The 26803-nt window shown below is 50.5% G+C and overlaps 1 protein-coding gene across 2 annotated transcripts; it reads left to right on the top strand.

Moving 5' to 3' along the window:
• The first annotated feature begins 111 nt into the window (after positions 1-111).
• lrp6 (low density lipoprotein receptor-related protein 6) lies at positions 112-26110 on the top strand. Of its 2 annotated transcripts, none has more exons than XM_041029744.1 (23): positions 112-407; positions 2902-3298; positions 8295-8492; positions 8671-8867; positions 9100-9231; positions 10664-11060; positions 11320-11491; positions 15860-16076; positions 17075-17364; positions 17896-18122; positions 18438-18622; positions 19792-20118; positions 20295-20497; positions 20585-20796; positions 21277-21467; positions 22412-22621; positions 22715-22840; positions 22956-23192; positions 23429-23539; positions 23647-23877; positions 23967-24103; positions 24285-24382; positions 24461-26110. In XM_041029744.1, exons 1-23 carry the CDS (start codon positions 353-355, stop codon positions 24768-24770), a joined length of 4860 nt encoding a protein of 1619 aa, XP_040885678.1. In that variant the 5' UTR covers positions 112-352; the 3' UTR covers positions 24771-26110. The 2 variants fall into 2 exon arrangements, with proteins under 2 accessions (XP_040885678.1, XP_040885677.1); XM_041029743.1 differs by having other exon boundaries at positions 22956-23201.
• The last annotated feature ends 693 nt before the right edge of the window (positions 26111-26803 follow it).

The raw sequence follows: 26803 nt of genomic DNA, 5'->3' as shown, positions 1-26803 counted from the left end.
AATATCTTTGGCTTGAGAGCATGAAATCAGAACAACAATAGAAAGCAGCGGAGTCGAGGAGCGAGGTGGAGGTGGAGGAGGCGGAGGCGGAGGCGGGGGGAGCAGCTTCCTCACAGCGGAAGGAGACGACGGATCTCCTGCAGGACAATGTGAGACACCGAGAGTTGATCCAACGCAGTTAGCAAGCAGCCAGAGCCAGGATGGAAGCGGGGATCGTTTAACTCGCACCGTAGCTGAATTACAACACGAATATCGTCTTTAAATCCGCGTTTTTTGCCCGAGGAAGCGGCCGCAGCGATGGGAATACGGCGCTGAGGAGAGAGCGGCGGCAGGGCCAAGAAACGGGAGAAAGATGGGTGTCGTGCTGCGGAGCCTGTTGTTGTGTAGTTTTTGTTTTCTCATACGAGGTGAGTTTGAGTTCAAATCAGCCTTTTAGCTGTGATTTTCCTGCGTGTGTGGTCTGTAATGTGTGAAAGTGCTGCGAACAGCCGGGAAAAGCTGCTTTATCGGTGGATATTCGGAGCTGTGTCCGGGCCAGGGCCCACTCTCCGCGGCTTGCTTCTCCTGAGCGGAGCTAACGTTAGCCAGCCAGCTCTGCGTGCTTCCCTGCCTGCTCGCTGCCGGAGCTCCGGAGAATGAAACCACAAACAGCCTGTGTTAGCCAGCTTAGCTGGAAAAACACCCCACTATCCTCCGTACACCAGGCCAGCCTTCCCCGGGCCCGTGTGTCCAGGGTGGATGTGTTATTTTCACCGAGTGTGCGGGTTGTTAGCCGGCTAACTTTGGGGTTTGTAACTTAAACAGGCTGAAACCTTAGATTCGGGGAATAGCAGCAGTTAGCACAACAGACGCTACGAACGCAAGTCATTCAGCCCAGCACGGCCACGGCAGCCCGGACCAGCAGCCTCCGTCCGGCTCACGGCTCCTTCAGTCACCGGGTACATGTTGTGGTGTGTTGTGTTGTGTTGTGTTGTGGTGTGGTGTTAACCTGCAGGCAGCTAACACCGGACATCTCTGCACTGGACCAGTTTGTGTTTGACCAGGAACCAGTTCACCATCTGTATCTGGGCTGATTTAGGTGGAGCGTCGGTTTATTTGATGATGAATGGCTGCCAGCACCCAGACCTCCATTATAATCAACATAATAATAATAATAATAGTAAACCTAACTTATTTCCTTTGTTAAGATGGGAGGTGTTCCGGTCAGCAGAGACACGTTGAAGCATCAGTCACAGAAACTCACAGGTTCCTTCTGAACAGGAGCTCATGCTTGTTTCTGAGTTCAGTGCTGTGATGTGGAATCAGCTGTGAAACACAGTCTCCTGGTTTACTTCCCTTTAAATTACTTATTTAGGACAGAAACTGTTATTTCCATCAGTGATGAATGTGCTGATTATTTTCTCAGTCAATACTTTTGTCTCTAAAATCTCAGAAAATGGTGAAAACGTCCAACGTGATGTCAAATGTCTCGTTTTGTCCAAAACCAGAAAATATTCAGTTTGAGAGAAAAATGAAAAATGGCTTCAAGGAGTAATTAAGTTTAAAAAGTTGCAGATACATTTTCTGACAATTGACACATTTGATTCATCTGCAGGTTATTTTCTCAGTTAATCAATAAGTTGTTTTGTAGTTTTTGATTGTTTGATTAGTCTGTTGATAGAAAATGAATCTGAGTTTTTTCCTTTGTGCAGCTCCTCAGACGTGAACACACCATCTGAAGATAATGAATCAATGATCAATCGATAAATGTGGAAAATGCTCAGTAGATTTATCAATAATGAAAATGATCATCAGCTGCGGCCTTACTACAGAGGAAGGAGTGACAAGAGACACGGTTCCTGTTTCCTCTGAGGCCTGAAACTCACAGAAGTTTGTTTTTGTTTCCACGTTGTAACTGAATCTCTTTTCTGACAGTTACAGATCAAACAATCAAGGAATTGACGCAGTGCTCAGCTGATTAATTGATGAGGACACTAAGTATTATCTGCAGCCCTAATGACACCACTAACTTGTATATTCCAAGTGTCCCGAGAATCGAATTTCCTGATATTTGCTCCTGGCAGAGTTTGTGCTGGACGCCGCCTGTTAGGACCTGAGTCTGAGGTTTTGATGTTGTGATTTAGTAAATATTTAGAGATGGAAATCCCCCCCCCGAGTGGAGTGAAACCAGGCTGGCGGTCGGAGCCGCGGGGGCCCTCCGTGACCTCCCCTCTGATCCCACGGAGGCTTGTAGCTCTGGATGTGTCAAACTGTGGGTTAGGACGAGGGCCAAGATCCAGCAGAGAGGAGGCGGAGAGTCCCCGGCTGCCGGTTCTGGTTCAGTCAGGGTCGTTCAATTCTTTAGCAAATACCAGAAAACATCACACGTCCACATCAGGAACAGACACATTATCAGTTAATGGTGTTTATCTGCTGGAAAATTAGATTTCCACCAGTAACTGACAGTATGAGTCAGAAAGATCCGAGATATTCTCTGTTCCTCAAATACACACAAAGAAAGGGATCAATACAAAGAGTTGGGATTAACACGCGACAGACAGATTCAATGCTGAAAAGGCTTTTGCAGAAAGATTTCTACGTCGCTGACATTTTCAAATTAACAATGAGATTCAGGTATTCATGTGTTTCAGGAGAATTATAATCACTGACTGTTTGCAGATGTTTTAGCCTCAGATATTTTTATAACTCTTTCTATAGCACTGGTTACAGAACAAATGGTGCATTTCCTCTTTACTACAAAATGCAGGACTGTTACTGAAACCTGACAGTTTCTACGTCAGCACGCTGGAATGTTTCAGGGCGAGCCACTGACCCGGCGGTGACACCACCTGCCACAGTTTAAACCATGTATTATCTCATGTTCTCCAAGGTTTAAATCGTGTGTTGTCCCACCTCTTGCAGGCGTGCCGCTGCTGCTGTATGCGAACCGACGAGACCTTCGGCTCGTGGACGCGGCACATGAAAAGGCCAACGCCACGGTGGTGGTGGGAGGGCTGGAGGACGCTGCTGCCGTGGACTACGTCTACTCCCTGGGCCTCATCTACTGGAGCGACGTGAGCGAAGAGGCCATCAAACGCACCGTCTTCAACCAGTCGGGGGCCAGCACGATCCAGACGGTGGTGCCGGGTCTGGCCTCCCCGGACGGGCTGGCCTGTGATTGGTTAGGGAGGAAACTTTACTGGACGGACTCAGAAACCAATCGGATCGAGGTGGCGGAGCTGGATGGATCTTTGAGGAAAGTTTTGTTCTGGCAGGAGCTGGACCAGCCGAGAGCCATCGCTCTGGATCCAGAACGGGGGTGAGTCTGACTGTCCAGGTGTTTCCAGGTGCACAGAGTGGGGAGTACAGGTGGCGTGAAGCAGGACTGGGAGTAATGTTCAGAACAGCCACTGTAACATGGGATTTATCGGTAATGACAGTGATCGTTATCTGCAGCCTTAGTACAGAGGAAGGAGTGAAATAATAGACAACTGTTTCCCAGAAAGTTGTGTTATCAGTGTGAAACCCTCAGTTTGTGTTTTCACATCAAACATGCATGTTATCAGTGTGGAAACAAAGTGTGTGTGCGTGGTTTGAAAACGTCTCCGCCGGTGGAAGCGTGTGTGAGCAGCTGAATGCTCCTCCTGAACCTGAGGAGGAGGGCGTGTTTGTGCCGCTTTGTTCGGAGCTTGTCCGGGATCAGATTGAGTTGCAGGGCGGCTGAGCTGCTCCTCCGGTGGGCCGGCGTCCACCGGATTCTCCTGGAAACTGAACAACAGCGTCAGCGTGGAGGTTTTTTCTCTTTTGTCAGGACGAGGGGAGATGAGGAGCTCGCTGTCGGCAGCTGAGGAACGTCTCATATCAGCTGGAGACAGAGCGCGAATCTGCAGGAGGAGGATTCTCATATAAACCGTACCGTGAAACAGATAAGATAAGAAAATCCTTTATTAGTCCCTCAGTAGGGAAATTGCATTTAGCAACAGCAAGGTTACAGTACAGTAAGTGAAAGTAAAATATAAGTAAGACCAATATGGCCAGAACAAGATACTAAACTAAAACAGAGAGTGAGTGATGCTAATGTCCGACCGATCCACCTGCGGCCCACAGCCAGCAGCACCGTCACACTGCTCAGAGTGTGTAACACACACTCCTGTTCCTGTCCTTCATCACCGTGTTTCCAGCGTCAGGCTCCAGAGAGGCGTTGGATTAGGATGTAAATCCATTAGGACTCAGATAAAAGAGGCCTGTAATGTATTCATTAGTTTTATTTAAATCTGGGGCTCTCTCTCTCTCTCTCTCTCTCTCTCTCTCTCTCTCTCTCTCTCTCTCTCTCTCTCTCGTCTTTCTTTCTCTTCTCTCTTGGGTTTCTATTCATGGAAACTCTTCCCTCCTCAGTGTTTGATCCACCACAGTATGAGAGATAAAAGTCACGCCGAGCCGGTCGCTGATGCCGGGGCTGATGGTGGGGCTGTTTCCGGGGCTGATGGTGGGGCTGTTGCCGGGGCTGATGGTGGGGCTGATGGTGGGGCTGATGGTGGGGCTGATGGTGGGGCTGATGGTGGGGCTGTTGCCGGGGGTGTTGCCGGGGGTGTTGCCGGGGGTGTTGCCGGGGCTGATGGTGGGGCTGATCTTCTGCTCTTGTTTTTCTCAGATTTGTGTTTGAGTTGTGTTTGTTTGATACATCAGCACAAAAACCAGGTTGTTAGGACTTAACTCTGAGACGTTCGTCCTGAAACTCTGACTTTGACCTTGACTTCGTCCTTGCAGTGTCCACCTGCTGTCCGCCATGTGATTCTGTAGCAGGTTGAGTCTGTCGAACCCCGACGCTGCCGTCCAATGACTGAGTTACCTTCAGTCCACCTGACTGTGTGTCCACGCCTCCTGAGTGTGTGAACATGAAACAGACCGGGTGAAATTAGACACTCGAACAACATGAAAACTCGACTGAGTTAAACGACAGGTCTGCGTCTCAGCAACATCTGGTGAGGAGACAGACAGCTGATAACATCTGTATGTCATGATCTGGTAAAATCAGGCTAAGGTTCAGGATCAGCTCTGCTACACCACCATCAGCACAGTCAAACTGCTGCTGCTGAAGAAATCAGTGTTTTCTAATCACAGAGCCACGTGACCTCCGACCCTCGGCGGGCGGCTTCAGGTTGCTGAAACACACACTCTGGGCATCAGCGTGGGAAAGCAGAGCTCTGCAGGGAGAGACAGGCTTTAGGGTGGACAGAGGCTGAGACAGAGTGAGCAGGACGCCGTCCACGGTGGACTCTGTGGCGTGATGAACGCTTGAATATCAGCCGGCGAGTCCTGAACACAGTTGGCAGATTGAGGTGAAGCGCTGAACAAAGCTGTGATCACACACTCGTACAAATAACTACAGCAGCTCCTGATTTCATCAGGCTCGTCCCCTGCTGTCCGTCTGTGTGTGTCTGTGTCTTTGTCTTTGTGTGTGTGTGTGTGTGTGTGTGTGTGTGTGTGTGTGTGTGTGTGTGCGCTGTCTCATTAGCATGACTGCTACACAAACTCAGGCTCTTTCATTGATGCATAAAATGGGTTGCATACGTTTGTGTTGTGTTGTTTGGTTGTGTGCGTTTCACAAAGGCCCATTGTTGCCGCGGCAGCTGTTTTGTTTTCCCAGCAGTCAGAGGAAGGTTCGGCAGCAGCAACGCGCCAACTGACTCACGTCTGTGGGAGGGAAACGCTGTTTCATTCACGGGTAGAGGGCCCTGAGAGGAGCCAGGACAGGACCACCACTGTCTGTGGCCAAAAGTATGTGGACAGGGAAACACTCCCTCTGTATGGTAGAGCGAGGGCCGGGCTGTGCAGAGAAGAGCTGGTTTGTACGACGTGTTATCAACCACGTCTGGAGGCAAACGTGTTCGTCCACCCACCCAGAGCTTACGGGGTAAACTCGAGTTTAACTCTGTGAGGCTGCGATGTTAAACCGTATGAAAATGAGTTAGATTTGAGAGATAAAGAGAGAATCAGCCGTCTGTTCCACGGACTTCGTGTTCTGTCCACGTGCTTTCGGGCTGTCGTCGGGTTCGGCCTGTCGTAGTTCAGCGGAGGAAAACTGGTTCTCCAAATCCACGATGGAACGCAGAGCTGGACTCGGTTCAACTGGGATGATTAATGCATCAGGTACCAAGTACAATGCAGCTCTTGTGGTGAGGGGATGTGTTGTGTGCACAGCATTTCTCCTGCCTGGCTGGGGCCACGTTGTTCAGACCGGGGGGGGGGGGGGGGATCATACCTGCCTCAGAAGCTTCTGTAAAAAGTCTAACTCTCAGATTTGGAATCCGGTTTTTGTTCCTTGCTGAGTTTCTGATGTGGATTTTGAAAACCCTCAGTCGTCATGTGCAGGTTAGTCACTGCTAACAGCTCATTTGGTCGTTGGAGTTTGCTTTGTTTGCAGTGAAACCCAACCAGCTGCCGTGTTTAAAGGCGGTTGCTGCTTTTTGCTCCTGGGCAGGCTATCAGTTAGAGCTTTTGTCTTGTGCTGAATGGGATTACGTGGAGAGACCGAGCAGCTCTGTTTGTGGGTCAGTTCTTCACCTGGAAACATGAAGTTAGAGGACGGGACCGTTGCTGTTTCCCTGTGGTTGTGTGTCTGTTGGTGCTGTGACGGGACAAAGCAGCGCTGTTACACAACTGGTGAGTGGACACGGCTCTGTCAGATGGAGAGGCCTCATTACATCAGACAGATTTTAAAGGCGTGTAATTGGACTCATTAAAGGCTTCATGTTGGACGTGCCCCCAGCCCCCCCCGGATCAGGCTTCTGTCCCTCCCCCGTCTTCACGCCCTCCTGCCCCTGACTTTCAGCCAGCCTCTTTGGTTCTGGTCACAACTTCGAGTCAAAGACAGAGACCGTCTGAGACTGATGGACAGTTTTATCAACTTTCTGTAGGACTGTAGTCCTCTGTGTTTGACTGAAGGACAGTCCACTGAGACAAAGGGCTTTGAAGCGTCTCGCAGCCTCTGATAAAGACAGCTACATCCACAGCCGTCCTTGTGTTTGAGCAGTTTACTGTTTTACCTCCAGCTTTCTATTTTACTGTCACTGAAAATGTTTCAGTAAAATCTCTCTGATATTTGAATCAGTCAATAAATGAAAAGGTTGGAGGCCACAGGTATAAATATCTGATCAGAGATATCTGTCCAGCTGACTGAGGTAGGACAGGGGTGGGACAGGGGTGGGACAGGGGTGGGACAGAGGTGGGACAGAGGTGGGACAGAGGTGGGACAGAGGTGGGACAGAGTGGGGACAGGGGTGGGACAGAGGTAGGACAGAGGTAGGACAGTGGTTGGACAGAGGTGGGACAGTGGTTGGACAGGGGTAAGACAGAGGCTGAAGATGACCTCAGCCTTCACTGGACGCGCTGAGGTTTGTTGCTGCTCTGTGGAAACGTCTTTGTGGGGTCGACCTCGCGGCCTTCACCCCGCTGTGGTCTCAGCTCTGTTTGCCCTTGAAGCTCCTCATAGGAGCTGAGGCTGTCGGGGGAGGGGAGGGGAGGGGGAGGACGGAGATTAGTGATGGTGGTGTGGATGTGGGGGAGGACAGAGGGGGCTGTCCAGCTGTGATGGTAATTAAGGCAAACAAAGAGGAGAATTAGCAGCACAGCAGTCGCCCCCGCCCTCCCGTGAACACCCCCTCTGCTGATGGTCGTCCTGATGCAGAGGAGACGTGTCGGAGTTTGATTCGATGAAGTTGTGTTTCAGCACAGACCGGTGTGAGCGTCAGTGCACGTTCATCAGAGACGGATCTTCCTGTCTGTCTGTCTGTCTTACCTCTGAGTCTGAACGCAGAGCAGAGCAGGTATTCTGAAATGAAAGGATGTTCAGCAAAGTGCTCAGAGACACAGAGTCCTGTTGTTTCCCAGTGTGAAGCCTGCTGGAGACAGACTGACGTACGTGGACTCAGACAGACGGAGGGAGTCGGGTCTCGAGTGGAGGATGTACATTTAGTGATGCTGCTGTTGCCTGGCAACAGGAGAGCAGATGCAGGCCAAGGAGCCGCTCGCTGTGTTTAGACCGTCCACATGTAGGAAACCGAACATCAGCATTAAAATGAAAATATAAAAATGAAAAATGTTTTCAGACCGGACTGAAAACATAACAGAAGTCACAGAGGAGGAGTCAACAAAACAAACATTTATTATTGTTTTATTATTGTTTATTGTTCAGTTTATTAAGAGAGAAACAGGAAACCTGAGACACCAGAGAAAGGGACGGAGGTAATTCTGCCATTTCTGTGTTCTCCTCTCACACATGAACTGATGATTGTTGTTCTCCTGGGTTCTCTCAGGTACATGTACTGGACAGACTGGGGTGAGATCCCAAAGATCGAGCGGGCGGGGATGGACGGGACGAATCGATCCATGATCATCGATAAAGAGATCTACTGGCCCAACGGGCTGACTCTGGATTACAGCCAGCAGAAACTGTACTGGGCCGATGCCAAACACAACTTCATCCACCGCTCCAACCTGGACGGCTCCTCCAGGTAATCACAAATATTCAGCACGGCCGTCTTTGAAGGAACAGGACGTCGTCGTCATGTCGTTCATGAGGTCACACTAATCATCCCGAGGCGTGACGACGCTGACGGCGTGTGTGCTGCCCCGTGAGACTGAAAACCTGTGCACGAACGAACTGATCTGTGCTCTGCTGTCTGGTTTCAGGGAGGTGGTGGTGAAAGGAGAGCTGCCTCACCCCTTCGCCCTCACCCTGTACGAGGACACGCTGTTCTGGACCGACTGGAACACCCACTCCATCCACTCCTGTAAAAAAGAGACCGGAGCAGAACAGCGAATCGTCCACTCGGACATCTTCTCGCCCATGGACATCCACGTCTTCAGCCCCAAGAGACAACCCATCTGTGAGTTTCATTTCTGACAGGACCGAAACGTTTTACCATAAACCACCTGTGTACCCGGTGTTCTTAGAGTGTTTCTGTCAGAATGGTGTAGAAAGAACCAGGATGCTAAAAAGTCGGTTAAACTTTGTGTATTTATGGACAGCTGGTAACAGGTTGATAGAAAATATAGGGAGAGTGTGAGAGGGAGGATTTATGCTAAAACACCTCGAGTCTTTGTGCGTCTTGTCCACAGTGAGCAGTCCATGCTGTGTGAAGAACGGAGGATGTTCCCACCTCTGTCTCCTGTCTCCGGTGAAGCCCTACTATCAGTGTGCCTGTCCCACCGGAGTCCAGCTACTGGAGGACGGGAAGACCTGCAGAGAGGGTGAGGAGCCCAGCACCACCATCATCACCATCACACTGTTCACTGCTGTATATATATCTGTGTGTGTGTGTGTGTGTGTGTGTGTGTGTGTGTGTGTGTGTGTGTGTGTGTGTGTGTGTGTGTGTATTTTTTTTTTTTTTTTAGTCTCAGAGAAAAATCCCAGAGAGGTTTGGAAGTAAAGTTCACATCATCTGCTGCAGGTGATGTTGCAGAGTGAGCAGGAGGCGGCTCTGATAGATCGTCCTCACAACTGTTGATTGATTTCAAGACAAGTTACAGTCTGTAAAACGTGGGATTTAGAAAGTGAACCTGAGCGAAAACTCTGCAGAGGAAACTTTGGAGACGCTCGAGTGGAAACAGAAAAAAAGATCCAAATATTTCCTGAACTGCGTCAGTGAAAGACGCAGGAGTTTGGAGATTATCTATTATTTTCAGAAAGAAAAAGAAAAACACAAAAAACTCTCTTGTGCAACCGTTTACAAGAATTCAGCCCAAACGTCCAGATTGAATTCATTAGTGTGTGAGAGCTGTGGGTTCCTGCACAGAGAAGAACCAGGAGATTCTCTGTTTTAGTTTCAAACTTGTACCAAACCTCATTAGCTTTTTCCCTGCTTTAAGAAGTCTGACGCATCGCCATCGTCTCCGGACGCTCTGAGCAGCTTAAGGTGGTGTTGAGCTGACCTGTAGTTGCCATGGTAACCCCACTCATCACCGAGCTGGCTGTTTGAATGACAGCCCCTGGACATTTCCCCCCCTCCCTCCCTCTGCCTCTTTTATTTACATTTTTTGGTTCAGTAACCCTCGCCTGCGGAGCGACGGAGGAGCGAAGGCGGGGAAGCTTTTGTGAAAGATGGGATCACATGCTCCCCCTGCAGACAATGCCTCCTTTCACTGCCGGGGTTTAACTATTTCACTGGAGGTTTTTCTGCTTCTTAAACCAGAGTATCTGCTGGTTGGAGCAGTGAAACGTGGCCACAGTCTGACCTGCAGGGTTCAGATGTATTGTTTGGCTGCAGCCACGTCTCTCCCCCTCTGAAGCCTCCACCACCCGCTCCACCACCCGCTCCACCGACACACCACACAGTGTTCATTTTGGGACGGAAAATCTTTGCTAATTTGTTGCTTTTGTTCAGCATCACCACAAAAAACTTGTTTGGTTTAGACTCAGTGAACAGAGGGTTTGGACGCAGGGAGTTTAAGGCACAGGCCACGAACCAAATGTGACGGACAGTACTGAAGTACATTTACACTCTTCTCAGCCTCTTTACTCAGGAGGTACTTTTATTTGTACTTTACTTGAGTGTTTTGAGCCCTTGTTACTTTTCAACTTCACATTAAAACGTAAAACTTCAGGACGTGAAACCCAGACTGAGCGTGGTCACATCCTGCTCAGGCCGAGGGAGAAAATATGAACCTTTCTGTTCCTCTTCAGGTGCGACTCAGATGCTGCTGCTGGCTCGGCGAACAGACCTGCGGCGAATCTCTCTGGACATGCCGGACTTCACAGACATCATCCTGCAGGTGGACGACATCCGCCACGCCATCGCCATCGACTATGACCCGGTGGAGGGCTACATCTACTGGACGGACGACGATGTGAAGGCCATCCGCCGCTCTCTGCTGGACGGAAGCGACGCCCAGTTTGTGGTCACGTCCCAGGTGAACCACCCCGACGGCATCGCGGTCGACTGGATCGCCCGAAATCTGTACTGGACCGACACCGGGACGGACCGCATCGAGGTGACCCGACTCAACGGGACCATGCGCAAGATCCTGATTTCTGAAGACCTGGACGAGCCCAGAGCCATCGTGCTGGACCCCGTGGCCGGGTGAGCCTAATGTCAATGACATGAGTCGCTGACGTGAGTCATGATGCGACTGACTCAGCTGCTTTTCTTTGTTACGTGACAGTAAACTGAACATCTTTGAATATTTGATGGACAAAAGAATTAGGTCACCCACTGCATCATTCGCTGGTGCGACGGCTGGTTTTATTATCATGCTTCAGACCAAACCTGTTTGTTTTCAGTGGAAGCTGATGATTCATGCCACAAAGCTGCAGTGATCACTTTCTTTTCACCTGTTCAGGTACATGTACTGGACTGACTGGGGCGAGGTGCCAAAGATCGAGCGAGCAGATCTGGATGGGATGGAGCGACTGGTGATGGTGAACACCTCCCTGGGCTGGCCCAACGGCCTCGCACTCGACTATGACGAACGAAAAATCTACTGGGGAGACGCCAAGACTGATAAGATCGAGGTTGGTATTTATTTTTTTTATCAGATCTTACTGTGTGCGTGTGTGTGTGAGAGAGAGACCTGGGAGTTGAGTAGCTTCGCGTCGTGCTCTCTGTGCGTCTGTATTCACCTGGGAGGATGAGAGCTGTGAGCTCTTGTTCTCGGCTCTTTAAAGTCGAGCTCCTGCTGGCTTCACGGCGGCTGCTCGCTGTGACGGTTAACTGCCGAACACGAGCTCCCGCCGGGCCGGTCAGTGAGCCGAAGGCCACCAGAGTCAGGCAGACACACACTCGTTCTTCATACTCTTCCTTCCTTCATACTTCCTGTTAGCCTTCAGAATAAAGGCACGACCCACGCCCTCATGCTCAGCTGGAAGGTGTTTCAGTGAGGTTGGTTTAAGCAGATAAAAGAAATTTTTTCTTTTCAGCTGTAGATCAAAAACTGCAAGCAAGCTTTGGCAGTCAGATGAACGGCTGTGAGCCTGGAGATCCAGCCCCAGCTGCTTGAAACAGAAAAGAGGAGAAAATATTGATGCAGATTGTTTTGGGTAAAGCGTGTGTCCAGCTGATGTCCAGCTGATGTCCAGCTGATGTCCAGCTGATGTCCAGCCCACAGAACTTCATTGAGAATCCTGCCATTTTTAAGTTTCCTTCAGGATCGCAGTGAGTCAGTGAGAGTCGTCTGTTCATGGGTTCACCACAAACAGGAGCTGGTCACAGCTGATTCAGCTGCTGTTAATGGGACAGTTTGAGTGAATGGAAACAGATACAGGCTAAAAACACTGGACCTAAAAGAGCAGCAGCAGCAGCAGCGTGGAGCTGACAACATGTTCGATGAAATTTCACACTGAGCTGATAAAATGCAGCACAGAGGAAACTCAGAGAGCCACTTTAAAATCCAGGGCCGAGGCTGAGGATCAGAGCCGGTGAGGTTCAACCCCCCCACCACAGACAGAAATCCAGTCCAAATGGAGCTGAAGACATCTCAGGTCTCTCAGGGCTGATGACCCACAGGGCTCCGGTTTGAGTTTCGTCTCAGCTGTGGTGTCACGCAGCCACACTCTGCACAGGCCAGAGGAATCCAGCAGGAGTGTTTTATTTTCAATGATTTTATCTGAAGGTGTTAATCTGAGAGTTCATGTCACAATCCAGACATTCACACAGTGACAGAACGGCAGTAAGCAAACAGCACACAGTGCACAGTCACACACAGCAGTGCGTCGCAAACACACCATGTCAGCACCGAGTGTGTGTGTGTGTGTTAGACAAATTAAAAACAAGGATATTTGTTTGCAAATCCAAACCAATAAAATGCAGAGTCAGAGGCTTTTAGCAGAGTTTTCAGTTTAAAGCTGAAACTCTGTGGTTTTTCTGGATGATCCTGTGTTTAGCTTCATCTCATCGACGAGAGCGCTGCTGTCGCTCTGAACGCAGCCGAACACCGTCGTGACGGCGATGGTTAAAAGGATGGTCTTCGTCAGAAGACAGCCCTCAGAGCTCTGTCTGTGTCAGAGTACCGTAAACCTCCGTGGAGTTCTGAGAAACGTCATGCTGAGGCTGATGGGAAAGTCATTAGCTTTGCAGGTATTTGCAGGTAGGAGGAGCCTCACAGAGACGTTTTGCTGAGTCCTTCCCCTAAAACCAATCATCTCACCCTCAGTAAACTCACAGACTTTCCTCTGTTTACCTCAGATTCATTCTCTGTGCCCCTGTTCAGCCAAATCACTCTTTCAATCGCAGTCATTGATCAACATGCACAGGAAACTTCTTACTGGAAACCCAGAAGCTTCACTCTTTTATTAAATATTAAATATATCTCAGCTGTTTTCTCGTTAGCCCTGATGTTAGCAAGAGAAAAGCCCCAGAATGAGCATGTGTTATAATGGGATGAGTTTGACACTTGTCAGTCCGGACCTCTCTCTGCCGTCTCCTGGTCCCATCAGTCTTTCAGAAAGCTGTTAAACTTTGTCCACATCATGTGTTCAGCTCCACATCAAAGCTCACAGACTTGACTGTGAAACGTCGGCGCTGTAAAGGGTGTCGACAGCCCAGCTGGGTAAAAAAAATACGACTCTGATGGAGCTTTCCTCTTTTTCTCTCTCTGCGGTTTGCATCCTCACGCCATTCCTCCATGTTTTAGGGGTTATACTTTCTGGGTGTCCTCTCCAGGGGTGGCACGGCCCGACCTGAACCCACCTTTCCGAGCCCCTCAGGGGTGGTGAACCCTTTTCCGATCCCCTGAAATGTGGTGGTGATTGCGGCGGTTCGGGTCTTGCTCAGCGAGCCCCTCAGCCCTTCAGGAGGTCGGAGGGGCCGAGGGGCCTCCGCTGGCCTCCCTCCCTCCCCCCTCCAGGTTCCTCGGAGGACCCTTTTTTGCGGCCAGATCCCACATCTGGTTCCAATTGCGGCCTGCACTCCAGCTGCGGTCGGCTCTGTTTAGAATAGACCCAGAATCTGAAACCGTCGCCGCACTGCGGTCACAACTCCCAAACCAGCGGAGACCTTTTGGCTGAGGCCATCGAGCTGAGGATGGAAACTTCATTTTATATTTATACACACCACGTTTCTCTGACTCTGAGTGTGTGTGTGCGTGTGTGTGGAGGATGTTTTGAAAGATGGCAGCCGGCCACGCAGGGGCTGTTCTGGGAGCAGCGAATAGCGTCGCTCCACGCTGTGTTGATCAGTTAAAGGACTCTGAGCAGATTACAGGCCTCCTGTTTTTTTCTCTTCTGTAGATTCCTGACATTTCTTGACACTCAAAGTCCATCTGCATGTTTCAGAAACAATCGTATCTGATTTTAAAGTCGGACCAGCGTCTGAACGAAGAGTCGGACGCTGAAAACATTTGTTTCTGCAGAATGGACAAAAGTTTCAGATCAGATCCAGGTTTTCTTTGATTAGGTCAACAGTTCATTTTCTCTGATTATGATCAGATAATTAAAATCCCCCAAACTAACAATGAAACAGTGTGGGTCACAGTCAGGACGGGCTTCACCTGAAAAGCACTGGAAACTAAACAAGGTGAATGAATAAGGAGGTGAATCCTGCTGCTGATGATGTGTACACACGTTTTCTGCAGGCGTGTACAGGTGTGAGTTCGGTCCTGCTCTGTATGAAACGTTTCCCGAGGTAACTTCTCTCATGATTTGGTTCTACATGCAGACAGTTGACTGGACCTGTAATATGTGGGAAAATTACAGGACGGATCAGAGACAGCGAGGTGTCCAGAGCCTCGGTGTCTGAGACGATCCAGCGATCTGACATGTGAAGATGCTGTGAATGAAGGGAAATTCTGCTCCCTCTTGTTTTTAAAGGGCTGAGTGAAACACGGCGAACGTGCTGGGTCAGTTTTTCGTCGCCTGAGTTTTCGTGTCAGGTCCGGGTCTCGGACTGTCTCAGTTCTGCCTGGAGAAACTCTGCTGCCTGTTGGGTCGTTGAAGTGAGATGTCAAAGTTAGTGTGAGAGAGGAAGAGGAGGAAATGTGGCGGCCATATGCTGCCGCTGTTTGTTTGCTCCGGCTGTTGCTTCTAATTAGCGGCGCTGCGATGTGCTGCCAGGTCGCCTGAGCTCCTCTGAGCACGCTCAGTATCCATAGCGGGAAACACAATGCGGAGACTCTCATCGGTGCACCCACAACAGCGTGCATGATGGGAGTAGAGGAGGATGAGACGTGTGCAGAGAAAATGAGAACTGTCTGTCTCCACGTGTGACTCAGCTGACCGTCAGTAGAAAGTTTGGCGTTTATTCTGTTTGTCGTTTTGTTTTTAAAGTAAAAGCAGGAACTCAGCAGACGCTGGCCGTCGTAGATCTGCTTCATGTGCCGTTACTTCCTGACAGCTGTCATCCTGATCGTCGTCTGAAACTTCTCCCAGCTGCTTTTAGCTGAAACATACAGGACTGGATTCATCACAGTGATCCAGTCCTGGGCTGCAGCTACGGATTATTATTATTTCAGTCAGTTAATCTGAGGATTATTTCCTCGATTTCGGTCTTTAGTCTATAAATTGTGTGAGTCGCTGAAGGTGGCGTTCTTTTTGGAGGCGTCCGCTCCACGCGCGGCGTTTAAGGGTTAAACTTCTCCAGTTTCCCTGTGTTTTGTGTCACATGTGTCTGATTCTTTCGGCCTTGTTGCCTCGGTATTGAACACAGATGTGTTTTCACTTTTACAAGTTTTTCAGCAGTTTAAAGAAGCAGCTGCTCTCCAGCTCCAACCTCTGCCCACGCTCAGGAGGGATACCTGTCGCTGTGGCTTTGGTGGCTCCGCCTCCTTCACCACACCAGCTTCTTTACTGTTTACTTCATTAATTCTCTTAAATCCGTTTCTCAGTTATTTTGGAATCAGTTATCGTTTCAGTTCCGCAGGTTTAACAGGGTTTTATTCTGTCTCTCAGGTGATGAACATGGACGGGACAGGTAGACGGGTGCTGGTGGAGGACAAACTTCCTCACATCTTCGGCTTCACTCTCCTGGGCGACTACATCTACTGGACAGACTGGCAGCGTCGCAGCATCGAACGTGTCCACAAACGCACCGCAGAGAGAGAGTTCATCATCGACCAGCTGCCCGACCTCATGGGACTCAAGGCCACATACGTGCACGAGTCCTTCGGTAAGTCCAGGATCTAGGACAGCAAGACACACCAGAGCTGGGATCTACAACTCAAAACCATCATTCATTCATTTAGTTTCAGCAGCTCACATGTGCAGTTTGCAGGTTGCAGGAGTTTTTCGTGTTTCTCTTCAGTCCTGCTGCTCGTTGTCTTTTCACTCCTGAGTCCCGATGTTGTGCTTCCTGTGGAATCTGCCGCCCAGTCTAACTGGGAAACTGGGATAATGGGGGATTAATATTTCAACACCTGAGCTCTGCTGATAGAAGCTGCAAACACACTGCTGCACCCTCCTCCTCCCCCCTCCTCCCCCCCTCCCGCCTCTACCTCTCAGAAAATGAGTGTGAGGAACAGAGGGGGGATTTCTCTCACTCTTCTATGGACTCCAGGACACGTCCGTTTTCTTACTGTCCACTCCTCAGAGGTTTGGGTTTGATTTTGACTGTTTCAGGATGAAATCAGGACGTTGGAAGCTGCCAGGAAGTTTGTCTTGAATCTGGTATTTGCTGTCGTCAAATCTGACCATTTTCATCCCAAAGAAATCCAAAGTATTCAGTGTTTACCCCTGATTTTTTTTCTTCTCCTGTTTGGATGGAAAAAACTCTGAAACAGCGTTTTGACTGAAAACATCATGGTGGTGTTGAGATGTTTACTGCAGAAAAATGTGGTGACTTACAGTTTCTCTGTTTCCAGAGAAAGTCAGAAAGCATCTTAGATAAACTCTGAACTCAGATCCAACCACGTTTGGACAGAGCTGCGAGCGTTGGCCTCAGCTCTGACACCATATCGACCAGGACCAGGACAGAGGATGGTCCAGTCCTGAACGGGGACAGACAGACAGAAATGGGGTGAACAAAATAATAGGAACAAGACAAATCTTGAGCAACCTTCAGAGTAACCACAGCTTTGAGAGAGACCTCCGCACTCAGCATCGCTCCACTAAAAAGAAAACACAGTATGAAATTGAATCATGTGACATTTTTCTGACCTCCCTCCTCAGGTACGAACCCGTGTGCGGAGAATAACGGCGGCTGCAGTCACCTCTGCCTCTACAAGCCTCTGGGCGTTCAGTGCGGCTGTCCCATCGGCCTCGAACTCATCGCCGACATGAGAACCTGCATCGTCCCTGAGGCCTTCCTGCTCTTCTCCCGCCACACCGACATCCGCCGCATCTCTCTGGAGACCAATAACAACAACGTGGCCATCCCGCTCACCGGCGTCAAGGAGGCCTCGGCGCTCGACTTCGACGTCACCGACAACCGCATCTACTGGACCGACATCACTCTGAAGGTGGGTCTCTGTACAGGACAGACGTCCTGCTGGTTGGCTGGAGGCCGGCATTGTGGAGCAGTAATGGGCTCCCAGGAGACAGCAGGTTGGAAATAATTGATGGCTGCTCCCTTCCCCCTCCATCCGTTGGGCTTTTTTCTCCCCTCTCCTCCCCTCTCCTCCCCTCCTCGCTGCTTCCTCTCCCCTTCACGCTGGTTTTCATGATTCCTGTGAATAGATTCCCTCATTTGGAAAACAGACAGAGCCAAGTCTGAGAGGATGGACAGAATCAGAAGAGAAAGAAATCATTGTCCGTTACAGCAGAACTTTAGCTCCTCTGAACGATCCAAATGAAACGAGTAATTAGAATCTGTGTCCTGAGCTGTAGCAGTCGTTACACACAGCTGTGACAGAAATATCATATAAACATGAAGAACTTTGTGAACTTGGTCTGAAATTAAAGTTGTTAACCTGCAGTGACCCTGTATATTAATCAGCTCAGCTGCTCTGATCTTTAATTTGACCTTTACCCTGTGCCCCCTCCCCCCGCAGACCATCAGCCGGGCCTTCATGAACGGCAGCGCTTTGGAGCATGTGGTGGAGTTCGGTCTGGACTACCCAGAGGGGATGGCGGTGGACTGGCTGGGGAAGAACCTGTACTGGGCCGACACCGGCACCAACCGCATCGAAGTGGCCAAACTGGACGGGCAGCACCGTCAGGTCCTGGTCTGGAAGGATCTGGACAGTCCACGAGCTCTGGCTCTGGATCCTGCTGAAGGGTGAGAACTGGGAGTGCTGCCGGTTCAGAACCGGTCCTGTCCCTGTGGGGACACTCCTCTGCTCTGAGGCTTTCAGTCTTCTTTTCATTCACTCACTCACTCACTCAAACATCAGAGCCACACTGTAGTAAAAACAAACTGGTCTGTGAACATGTTAAAATCCGTGGGTCTGATTCTCGCTCACAGTTCTGCGTGTTCTGGCCTGTTAAAGATGAGATGAGCTTTATGTGGAGCCACAGAGGAGATGGATCACAGACACACATCAGCTAAAACCGCTTCGCTTCACACCTGGCTTCACCTGTTCCCTCTGCACAGGTACATGTACTGGACCGAGTGGGGCGGGAAGCCAAAGATCGACCGAGCGGCGATGGACGGGACGGGTCGGATCACTCTGGTGGCCGACGTGGGCCGAGCCAACGGGCTCACCATCGACTACGCCGAGCGCCGCCTCTACTGGACCGACCTGGACACCACGCTCATCGAATCCTCCAACATGCTCGGTAAGCTTGCTCTCTCTGTTCCCCTGGTTTGTGCGTTACTGTCTGTGACATGTTTTTACCTGTGACAGGTTCAGCTGGCTTCAGATGGAGGTTTTAAGACACTACGTTCCCACTCAGAGTCCAGCAGGAGACCTCTGTTTGTCCTTCGTCCGTCCTTTTCTCACTTCCTTTTGTCTCTGAGGACTCTGTTTAATAAAGAGCCATACAAACACATCAGATAATCCTCAGAAAAAGCAGTTATTTTGTTCGCTGGCTGCTGAAACGTTGAATGTATTTAGTTCAGGGATCTTGCTGCAGGATTCCCTTCAAACACTGGATGTTAACTCTTCTCTGAGCCATGTGGTCTGTATCCGTCTGCACATACATGAGCTCTGTGTTGGTCTCAGATGACAGAAGGAGTACATGTTCTCCATTAGCTGCTCGCTCTGTTCCTGTATTTATGGGAGGAAGCTTCAAAGTGCTGCTGAAACAAAAGCTGCTGTGCTCTGTAGTTTTGTCCTGAAGTGTTCCCTCTCAGCACGTGGGTGGATGTAAACCAGGACCAAAATATTCCTCACACAAAACTCCTAAAACGATACTGCTATTAGACTCCGGGCTCTGCACACGCTCACACTGCTCTCACAACACTACCAATTTTGTGTGCAGGAAAATAGCCTCAGTCTTGGCGTAGGATGTCGAGGACAGAAAATAGCCCTCGCTGGGCAGAAGCCTGCTGCACCAAACTGCTTTATTATTTTCTCAGTTATTCTCTATGGCAGTGTTAAGTTTGACAGCTGGCTCTGTGAGTTTCAGTCACTTCATCTGCAAATTTTAGTCAATAAAAACTTTTAGAGAAGGTTTAGTTTTTGTGGTCAGTGTTTCAGCCTGGCTTCCTGTGTGTGCTCCGAGCTCGGAGCTGTAGCTGCTGTTTGAAATGAGCAGAGACGCATCAGAGTAGCTGGGATTATATTTTCTATAAGCCACGAAAAATAAATGTTACTGGAACTTCTCTGAGTTCGGTTTCACAGAGCTCTGCTCCCTCTGCTCTGGGACTCTGTCTCCTCTGGTCCAGTCCTCCATGGTTGACTCCTCCTCTTCCTCTCTGCAGTGGTCTTCATCTTTTAGCTTCTCTCTGAACATTTAATCACAGTTGTCTCTTCTCCTCCGTCTCATGTCTCTGCCGTCCTCAGGTCAGGAGCGTGAGGTGATAGCTGATGACCTCCCTCACCCGTTCGGCCTGACCCAGTACCAGGACTACATCTACTGGACCGACTGGAGCCAGCGCAGCATCGAGCGAGCCAACAAGACCAGCGGTCAGAACCGCACCGTCATCCAGGGCCACCTGGACTATGTCATGGACATCCTGGTGTTTCACTCGTCCAGACAGGGAGGCTGGAACGCCTGCGCCTCCACCAACGGACACTGCTCCCACCTCTGCCTCGCCGTCCCTGTCAGCAGCTTCGTCTGCGGCTGCCCCGCGCACTTCTCCCTCAACTACGACAACAAGACCTGCAGCGGTGAGTCGGCCACCAACGGTTTTACACCACAGCTCAACCTGCCGCCTCGTGATGTCAACCTTTAACCTGTGAACTGACCGCGATCCCACTGCGTTCTCGTGTGAACCCACAGCCCATAACATTTTTCTGTTTTTATTCTTTTTTTTTATGTGTTCTCCTCTTTGTCTTTCTTTCAGCTCCGACTTCGTTCCTGCTGTTCAGCCAGAAAACTGCCATCAATCGCATGGTGATCGACGAGCAGCAGAGCCCGGACATCATCCTGCCCATACACAGCCTGAGGAACGTCCGGGCCATCGACTACGACCCGCTGGACAAACAGCTGTACTGGATCGACTCCAAGCAGAACGTCATCCGCCGAGCTCAGGAGGACGGAAACCAGGTAAACGCGTCTGTTTTCTGTTAAAGCGTTGAGATGAAAACGCCGTCTCCCGCTGTTCGCTGACCCGTGTGACGTCTCTGCTCTCAGAGTATGACGGTGGTGTCGAGCTCTCCGGGCGGACCCAGTCAGGGTTTGCAGCTGTACGATCTGAGCATCGACATCTACAGCCGCTTCATCTACTGGACCAGCGAGGTCACCAACGTCATCAACGTCACGCGAACGGACGGCAGCAGAGTCGGCGTGGTGCTGAGGGGGGAGCACGACAAACCCAGGGCCATCGTCGTCAACCCGGAGCGAGGGTCAGTGTTTGAAGAGCTTCAGCTGTTGCTCTGTGAGCTGTGCGTGCAGGTCAGGTACATGCAGGTGGATCTGAAGCCTGAAGATCCGCTCCCTCTCTGTTATCAGAAAGACAGAAGCACTTCAGGAGCTCCTTGTTTGTATCACTGCTCGTCTGCATCTTGTTTCTAATCACACAGTAATTTGTTCTCGTTGTTTGTTCTCTCGGGCTCGTGAAGTTCTTGAAGCCCGCCGTAACTCGGCGGTGCCGAGCCGCTTGTTTGGAACCATAATTGCAGGGTTTCCTTCAGGCCGGGGTTCGCGCAGCAATCTCTGGGTCATTGTGTGGTTGAGAAATGAAGTCTGCAGATGTTCTGGTTCCTTCAGAGCCCAGAGAGGAAAACATGCCAGAAACAAACATCCACTTCAGCTGTGAGACTCAGAGGCTCCGGGTGAATTAGAACTCAGGTGTCTGACCGAACCTTTCCTCCTCGTGTCCACAGGTACATGTACTTCACCAACCTGCTGGAGCGTTCTCCAAAGATCGAGCGGGCGGCGTTGGACGGGACGGAGCGCGAGGTTTTGTTCTTCAGCGGTTTGGGGAAACCCGTCGCTCTGGCCATCGACAACGAGGTGGGGAAGTTGTTCTGGGTCGACTCAGACCTGCGACGCATCGAGAGCAGCGACCTCTCAGGTGAGTCCGCATCTCACTGCACAGTCAGCCGCCAAGGACACTGACACGCACACAGAACCTCCCAGAATCCACCAGCGTCTCCTGATCTCACATCTACTTAACCAGAAATAAAAATTCTTAGACAGGAAGTTAAACCCCAGGGCAGGTAAACTGCACCCATGTGGTGATAATCCCTCTCAGGTTTTCTAATCTCACCTGCACAGCTCTTTTTTTTAATTACTGTTAAGTTTTATGTCTTTTTTTTGACTTGTGTAAATAAATAAATAAATAAAGTGCAGTAAAGGGGAAGCTGGCGCGGAGCCTCGAGTTCAGCACATTCCTGTGAATCTCTGGTGCCCCACGCAGGCCGACAGGAATGTAAAGCATCTGATATAAACACCACGCTGTCAGGAGGATCGGAGCAGCCCCGGCCTTTAACTCCTCCTCCTGTTTCTGATGCAGGACAGAGTTTAGGGCTCGCTCTGGGCTCGCTCTGGCCTCCGCCGTCCTCTTTGATCCTCTCCCGCAGTCTGTCACAGAGACTGGCGCCCTCATCAGGGTGTTTAAACACATAACAGCTACTGCAGCACTAAGAGAGAAGCTGATGGGGAAAGCCACGCACACCACGTCCCTGTTAATTCTCCTGTTTTGAGGTCCACTTACTAAATTTGTCCCTGAGCTTTCAGCCGCAGCTCCTGGTCTGATGTGAAGAATCTGCCTCCGTCTCTCCAGATGTGGCTGAAAGCTCCAGGAGAAATCTGCTTCCATTGATATAAATGTTGTTCTGTCCTTATCATTCTGAGCCGCGTTGCTTGGAGCTGACCTCGGTGTCTCACTGTCCGCTCCTCCTGCCTCCCATCCTGCCTCACCTTCAGTTTCTCACCCCTTCCGTTGCCGTGCTTCCTGGAGTTTTTTGCCCTACAGCCTTGTTTTTGTGTTTTCCCTGCTGCTTTTTTAAAACGCAGGAGCCAATCGGATCGTGATTGCAGACTCCAACATCCTGCAGCCGGTCGGACTCACCGTGTTCGGAAACCACCTGTACTGGATCGACAAGCAGCAGCAGATGATTGAACGAATCGATAAGACGACCCGGGAGGGGCGCACCAAGATCCAGGCTCGTATCGCCTACCTGAGCGACATCCACGCTGTCCACGAGCTGGACATGAGGGAGTACAGTGAGTTCGTCTAACCGCCGCTTTAATCCTGACCCTCAGTCAAACAGCGACGCCGGACTCCTCAGACCTGACCATTTATAAAATGATTTTCAGGTAAACATCCATGTACCTGGGACAATGGCGGCTGCTCCCACATCTGCATTGTGAAGGGAGATGGGACGACGCGCTGCTCGTGTCCCGTCCACCTGGTGCTGCTGCAGGACGAGCTCTCCTGTGGAGGTGAGAGACGCAGAATATAACTCACCTGAATAACCTCAGGTCCAGTCCAGGTTCTGCAGCAGGTAGACCTTTACAGGCCGAGTCTCACGGTCTCTGGGTGTGTGTGTGTCCTCAGAGCCTCCCACCTGTTCTCCGGAGCAGTTCTCCTGTACGTCCGGCGAGGTGGACTGTATCCCTCAGGCCTGGAGATGCGACGGTTACGCAGAGTGTGACGACAAGAGCGACGAGAAGGACTGTCCGGTCTGCTCCGAGTCCGAGTTCCAGTGTGACAGCCGGCAGTGCATCGACCTGAGCCTCCGCTGCAACGGAGAGTTCAACTGCCAGGACCGGTCGGACGAGAACAAGTGTGAAGGTGTGACAGGTAACACTCGCACCGATCTCACCTGGAAGGTGTGACACTGACCGTGACCGTTGATCCTGATCCGGATCGGTTTGCCTGATCAGAGTCTGGTGACGGGGCAGGTCTCACTCTGAGTCAGATGTTAATCAGCTGGTTTTTATTAACCTGCTCATCAGAGCTGGAACATGTAGAGGTAATGCTGATGTGCTGCTCGTGTCTTTATCTCTGTGCTGATGTGTGTCCTGCAGCGCGTTGTCCTCCGGATCAGTTCACCTGCTCGAACGGACAGTGCATCGGAAAACACAAGAAGTGCGACAACAACATGGACTGTACGGACAACTCAGACGAGATGGGCTGCTGTGAGTGCACACACTCGTTCACACATGGACTCTGGAGCCAGGTTCATTCATTCATCTGTCGTCAGAGCGATTTAGAGTTTAACGTCTGTCTTCTTCTGTGGTTTCAGATCCGACGGAGGAGCCGCCGCCTCCGCCCAACAACACCATCGGCTCCATTGTGGGCGTGGTCATGGCGTTGTTCGTGGTCGGCGCCGTGTATTTCGTGTGTCAGCGCGTCCTGTGTCCGCAGATGAAGGACGACGGCGAGACGGTCACCAATGATTTTGTGGTTCATGGGTCGTCGTCCGTCCCGCTGGGATACGTGCCTCATCCGAGCTCGCTGTCCAGCTCGCTGCCAGGTGAGACGCACTTCTTTGAAGATACCATCAGTACGCCTCGTCTTTGTTTAATAAGCATGGTGCTAATGTCTGTTCTCACACTTGGACAGGTATGTCCAGAGGAAAGTCCGTGATTGGCTCCCTCAGCATCATGGGCGGGAGCAGCGGACCTCCGTACGACCGGGCCCACGTCACCGGAGCTTCGTCCAGCAGCTCGTCCAGCACCAAGGGAACCTACTTCCCCCCGGTGAGACACGAAGAGACATCATGAAACAGAAACTCGCTCTCAGAGATTCAAACCGTCCTCCAGAGCGAACACCTGACGTCTCTGACATCGTCTTCATGACCTCGTTACTTAGAGAACACACCAGGTGATGGTCTGTAGTAACACGCCTGTGATCACGTTGCTGCGTTTTATTTGTCCACAGATCCTGAATCCTCCTCCGTCTCCTGCCACAGTCCGCTCTCAGTACACGATGGAGTTCGGTTATTCCTCCAACAGCCCCTCGACTCACAGATCCTACAGGTACTGTGAAGGTTCTCGCCTTCCTCTTCTCTCTGTGTTGACTTCCTGCTCTGACTCTGTGGCGTTGCTCTCTTTCAGCTATCGGCCCTACACCTACCGCCACTTCGCCCCTCCCACCACCCCCTGCAGCACCGACGTGTGCGACAGCGACTACACGCCTGGACGCCGCGTGCCGCTCAAGTCCAGCACCGCCGCCACCGCCGCCAAGGGCTACACCAGCGACCTCAACTACGACTCGGAGCCTTTCCCGCCGCCGCCGACGCCCCGCAGCCAGTACCTGTCGGCGGAGGAGAACTGTGAGAGCTGCCCACCGTCGCCTTACACCGAGCGCAGCTACTCCCACCACCTCTACCCGCCGCCGCCGTCGCCCTGCACGGACTCCTCATGAGCCCAATCCCGCGCCCAGCCCCCCCACCCCCACCCCTCCACACAGCTCCACCCCCTCACTGTAAATAGCAATTGTGCATATATGAGGTTAAAAATGGGAAAGAGAGACTGACGCACAGAGGAGGAGGAGACGCAGGACGAAAAAAGGAAAAACGAAACGGAGCTGCAGAACATTTGTACATTGAAAAAGAGAAAAGCATATTTATATATTTTCTATACAGTGTTTACTGATGATGCCATGGAGGTTTGTATTAAGAAATTTGTACATTTTTTAAGAAAAGGTTTTATTAAAATCATCACAAATATAAGTTGCCTTAAAGCAGGAGAAAAAGAGGCTGAAGGACAAAAAGCACACGGTGGAAACTGAACAGCGGGACGTTTAACTTATCTGATGCCAAATACGAAAAACATCCACAGCCACAGGAGGAGGCCGGCAGAGCTCCCCCCGCAGGCTCCTCCTGGCCGCTGCACAGCTCGGCAGCCATCTTGTCTGTAGTTGCCATGTGAACTGGATGAGGAGCGGCCGGAGAAGAAGCCAGTCTGCGTGGCACAGGATGCGGTGCCGGGTCTTTGATTTGAATTTACCTCCTCTTCATTTATGAGACGGTTCATAGGATCGTGTCAGTCGTGGGTGTGAGTCATGTGATGAAGAGTGAAGACCAGGGCACAAGTTCTGAGCTGAAGCAATAACACTGAAAGGCACATATTTATTACCAGTCTGTCGCACCAGGAGCTGGTCTGAGGACGGACGAAGCGAACTGTGTTTCATTAAACCTACGGAGGCCCAGAGAGGACACGAGCACAGGCCTTCACAAACTTCCTGGGTTTGCTGGTGTCCCTTCGGGGCCTCTGTAAAAAAAAAAAAAGGACATTCCTTTTCCGCTAAATGTTGGAGATGAGGTCGGCGTCACATGACTCACATCCAGAAACCCTGACGATGATGATGGCGATGTTCAGACAGGGTTTAAACCAAAACGTACGCTTGTGTTCGACACGTTCTCTGAAACGTTGATGTCTGACTGCAACTGTTTCACAGTGAACGACCCAAAGCTGCACGGCGAACGCAGGGTGCACTCATCACCTTCCCTCCTTCCTGCTTTTCAGTCCCTGTTTTCACTGGTGGAGGAAGCAGAGTTTCCCACAAAGAACACGATCTTGTGCCTGACCAGTTACACATCTGCATAACTTTTTTATTTTTGTGTTGTTGTTGTTACTTTGAGGAAAAAAACACAAAGGAAATCCAGTGCCCACTAAATGCTCTATAGTATTTTTGTACCACATATTGTGTAGATAACGTATTTATAAGCTATATAGAAAATCATTGTAAATCTATCCATTGAATTCTTGCAGTACTTTTCATTCCGTCTTTTTTTATATTGCCTCATTATATTTTTCTACAGAATATCACTCCAAACGTACGGCGACAATCTCAGATCAGTCAAATCGAAGAACATATCCAGGTTTTCAGTGTCTGTTCGTGTAAAGTCAGTCTGATGTTTGAAGGACTGATGTGCCAAAAGAATCTTTTTTACCCGTGTGGAGGCAGGTGTCAGGAAACCCCGAAGCTGGGACCAGAGGTGGAACGTGAGGCGCCATCCGATCTGTTGCCTTCACGCTCGTGTCAACAATCAGTTTTTTTGTAGATCAGTTCGTGTCTTCGTGAATCTCGTGACAACCAGAAATATATTTTTTGAGAGAAGTTGTCGAATCGTCGGAGGAGCGTTGCCACGTTTCCCTCCCTGTCGTCAAGCGTTCGGTTTGTTGTTTGGCTCGAGAGAAAATAAAACACCAGCATGAATCTGAAGACAATCGAAAGCTTCACAAACACACGTCCGGCGTTCAGCTCGCTCAGAGGACGGACCAGAGTGGACACGTTTAAAAGACAAAGCTCCGTGTGAAAGGAGAGAAAATATCGTCTTCATGAGGCGTTTTAATCTGTGGACACTTTTTTAATTTGACGACGAAAATGAAAAAACAAACCTGTTTTTTTTTTCCAGAGTCAGCGACAGCTTCAGGGTCGGAGCGTCACGACAG

Source organism: Toxotes jaculatrix, chromosome 22 (genome assembly GCF_017976425.1).
Source record: "Toxotes jaculatrix isolate fToxJac2 chromosome 22, fToxJac2.pri, whole genome shotgun sequence".
Taxonomy (NCBI): domain Eukaryota; kingdom Metazoa; phylum Chordata; class Actinopteri; family Toxotidae; genus Toxotes; species Toxotes jaculatrix.
The sequence above is the reverse complement of the archived record's forward strand: the minus strand, read 5'-3'. Positions and strand labels throughout refer to the sequence as shown.

Coding starts and splice junctions, on each gene's coding strand:
- lrp6 (XM_041029743.1), top strand. CDS start 353: ATGGGTGTCGTGCTGCGGAGCCTGTTGTTGTGTAGTTTTTGTTTTCTC. Junction 8,868..9,099: donor CCCCAAGAGACAACCCATCT/GTGAGTTTCATT, acceptor TCTTGTCCACAG/TGAGCAGTCCATGCTGTGTG. Junction 24,383..24,460: donor TCGACTCACAGATCCTACAG/GTACTGTGAAGG, acceptor GCTCTCTTTCAG/CTATCGGCCCTACACCTACC.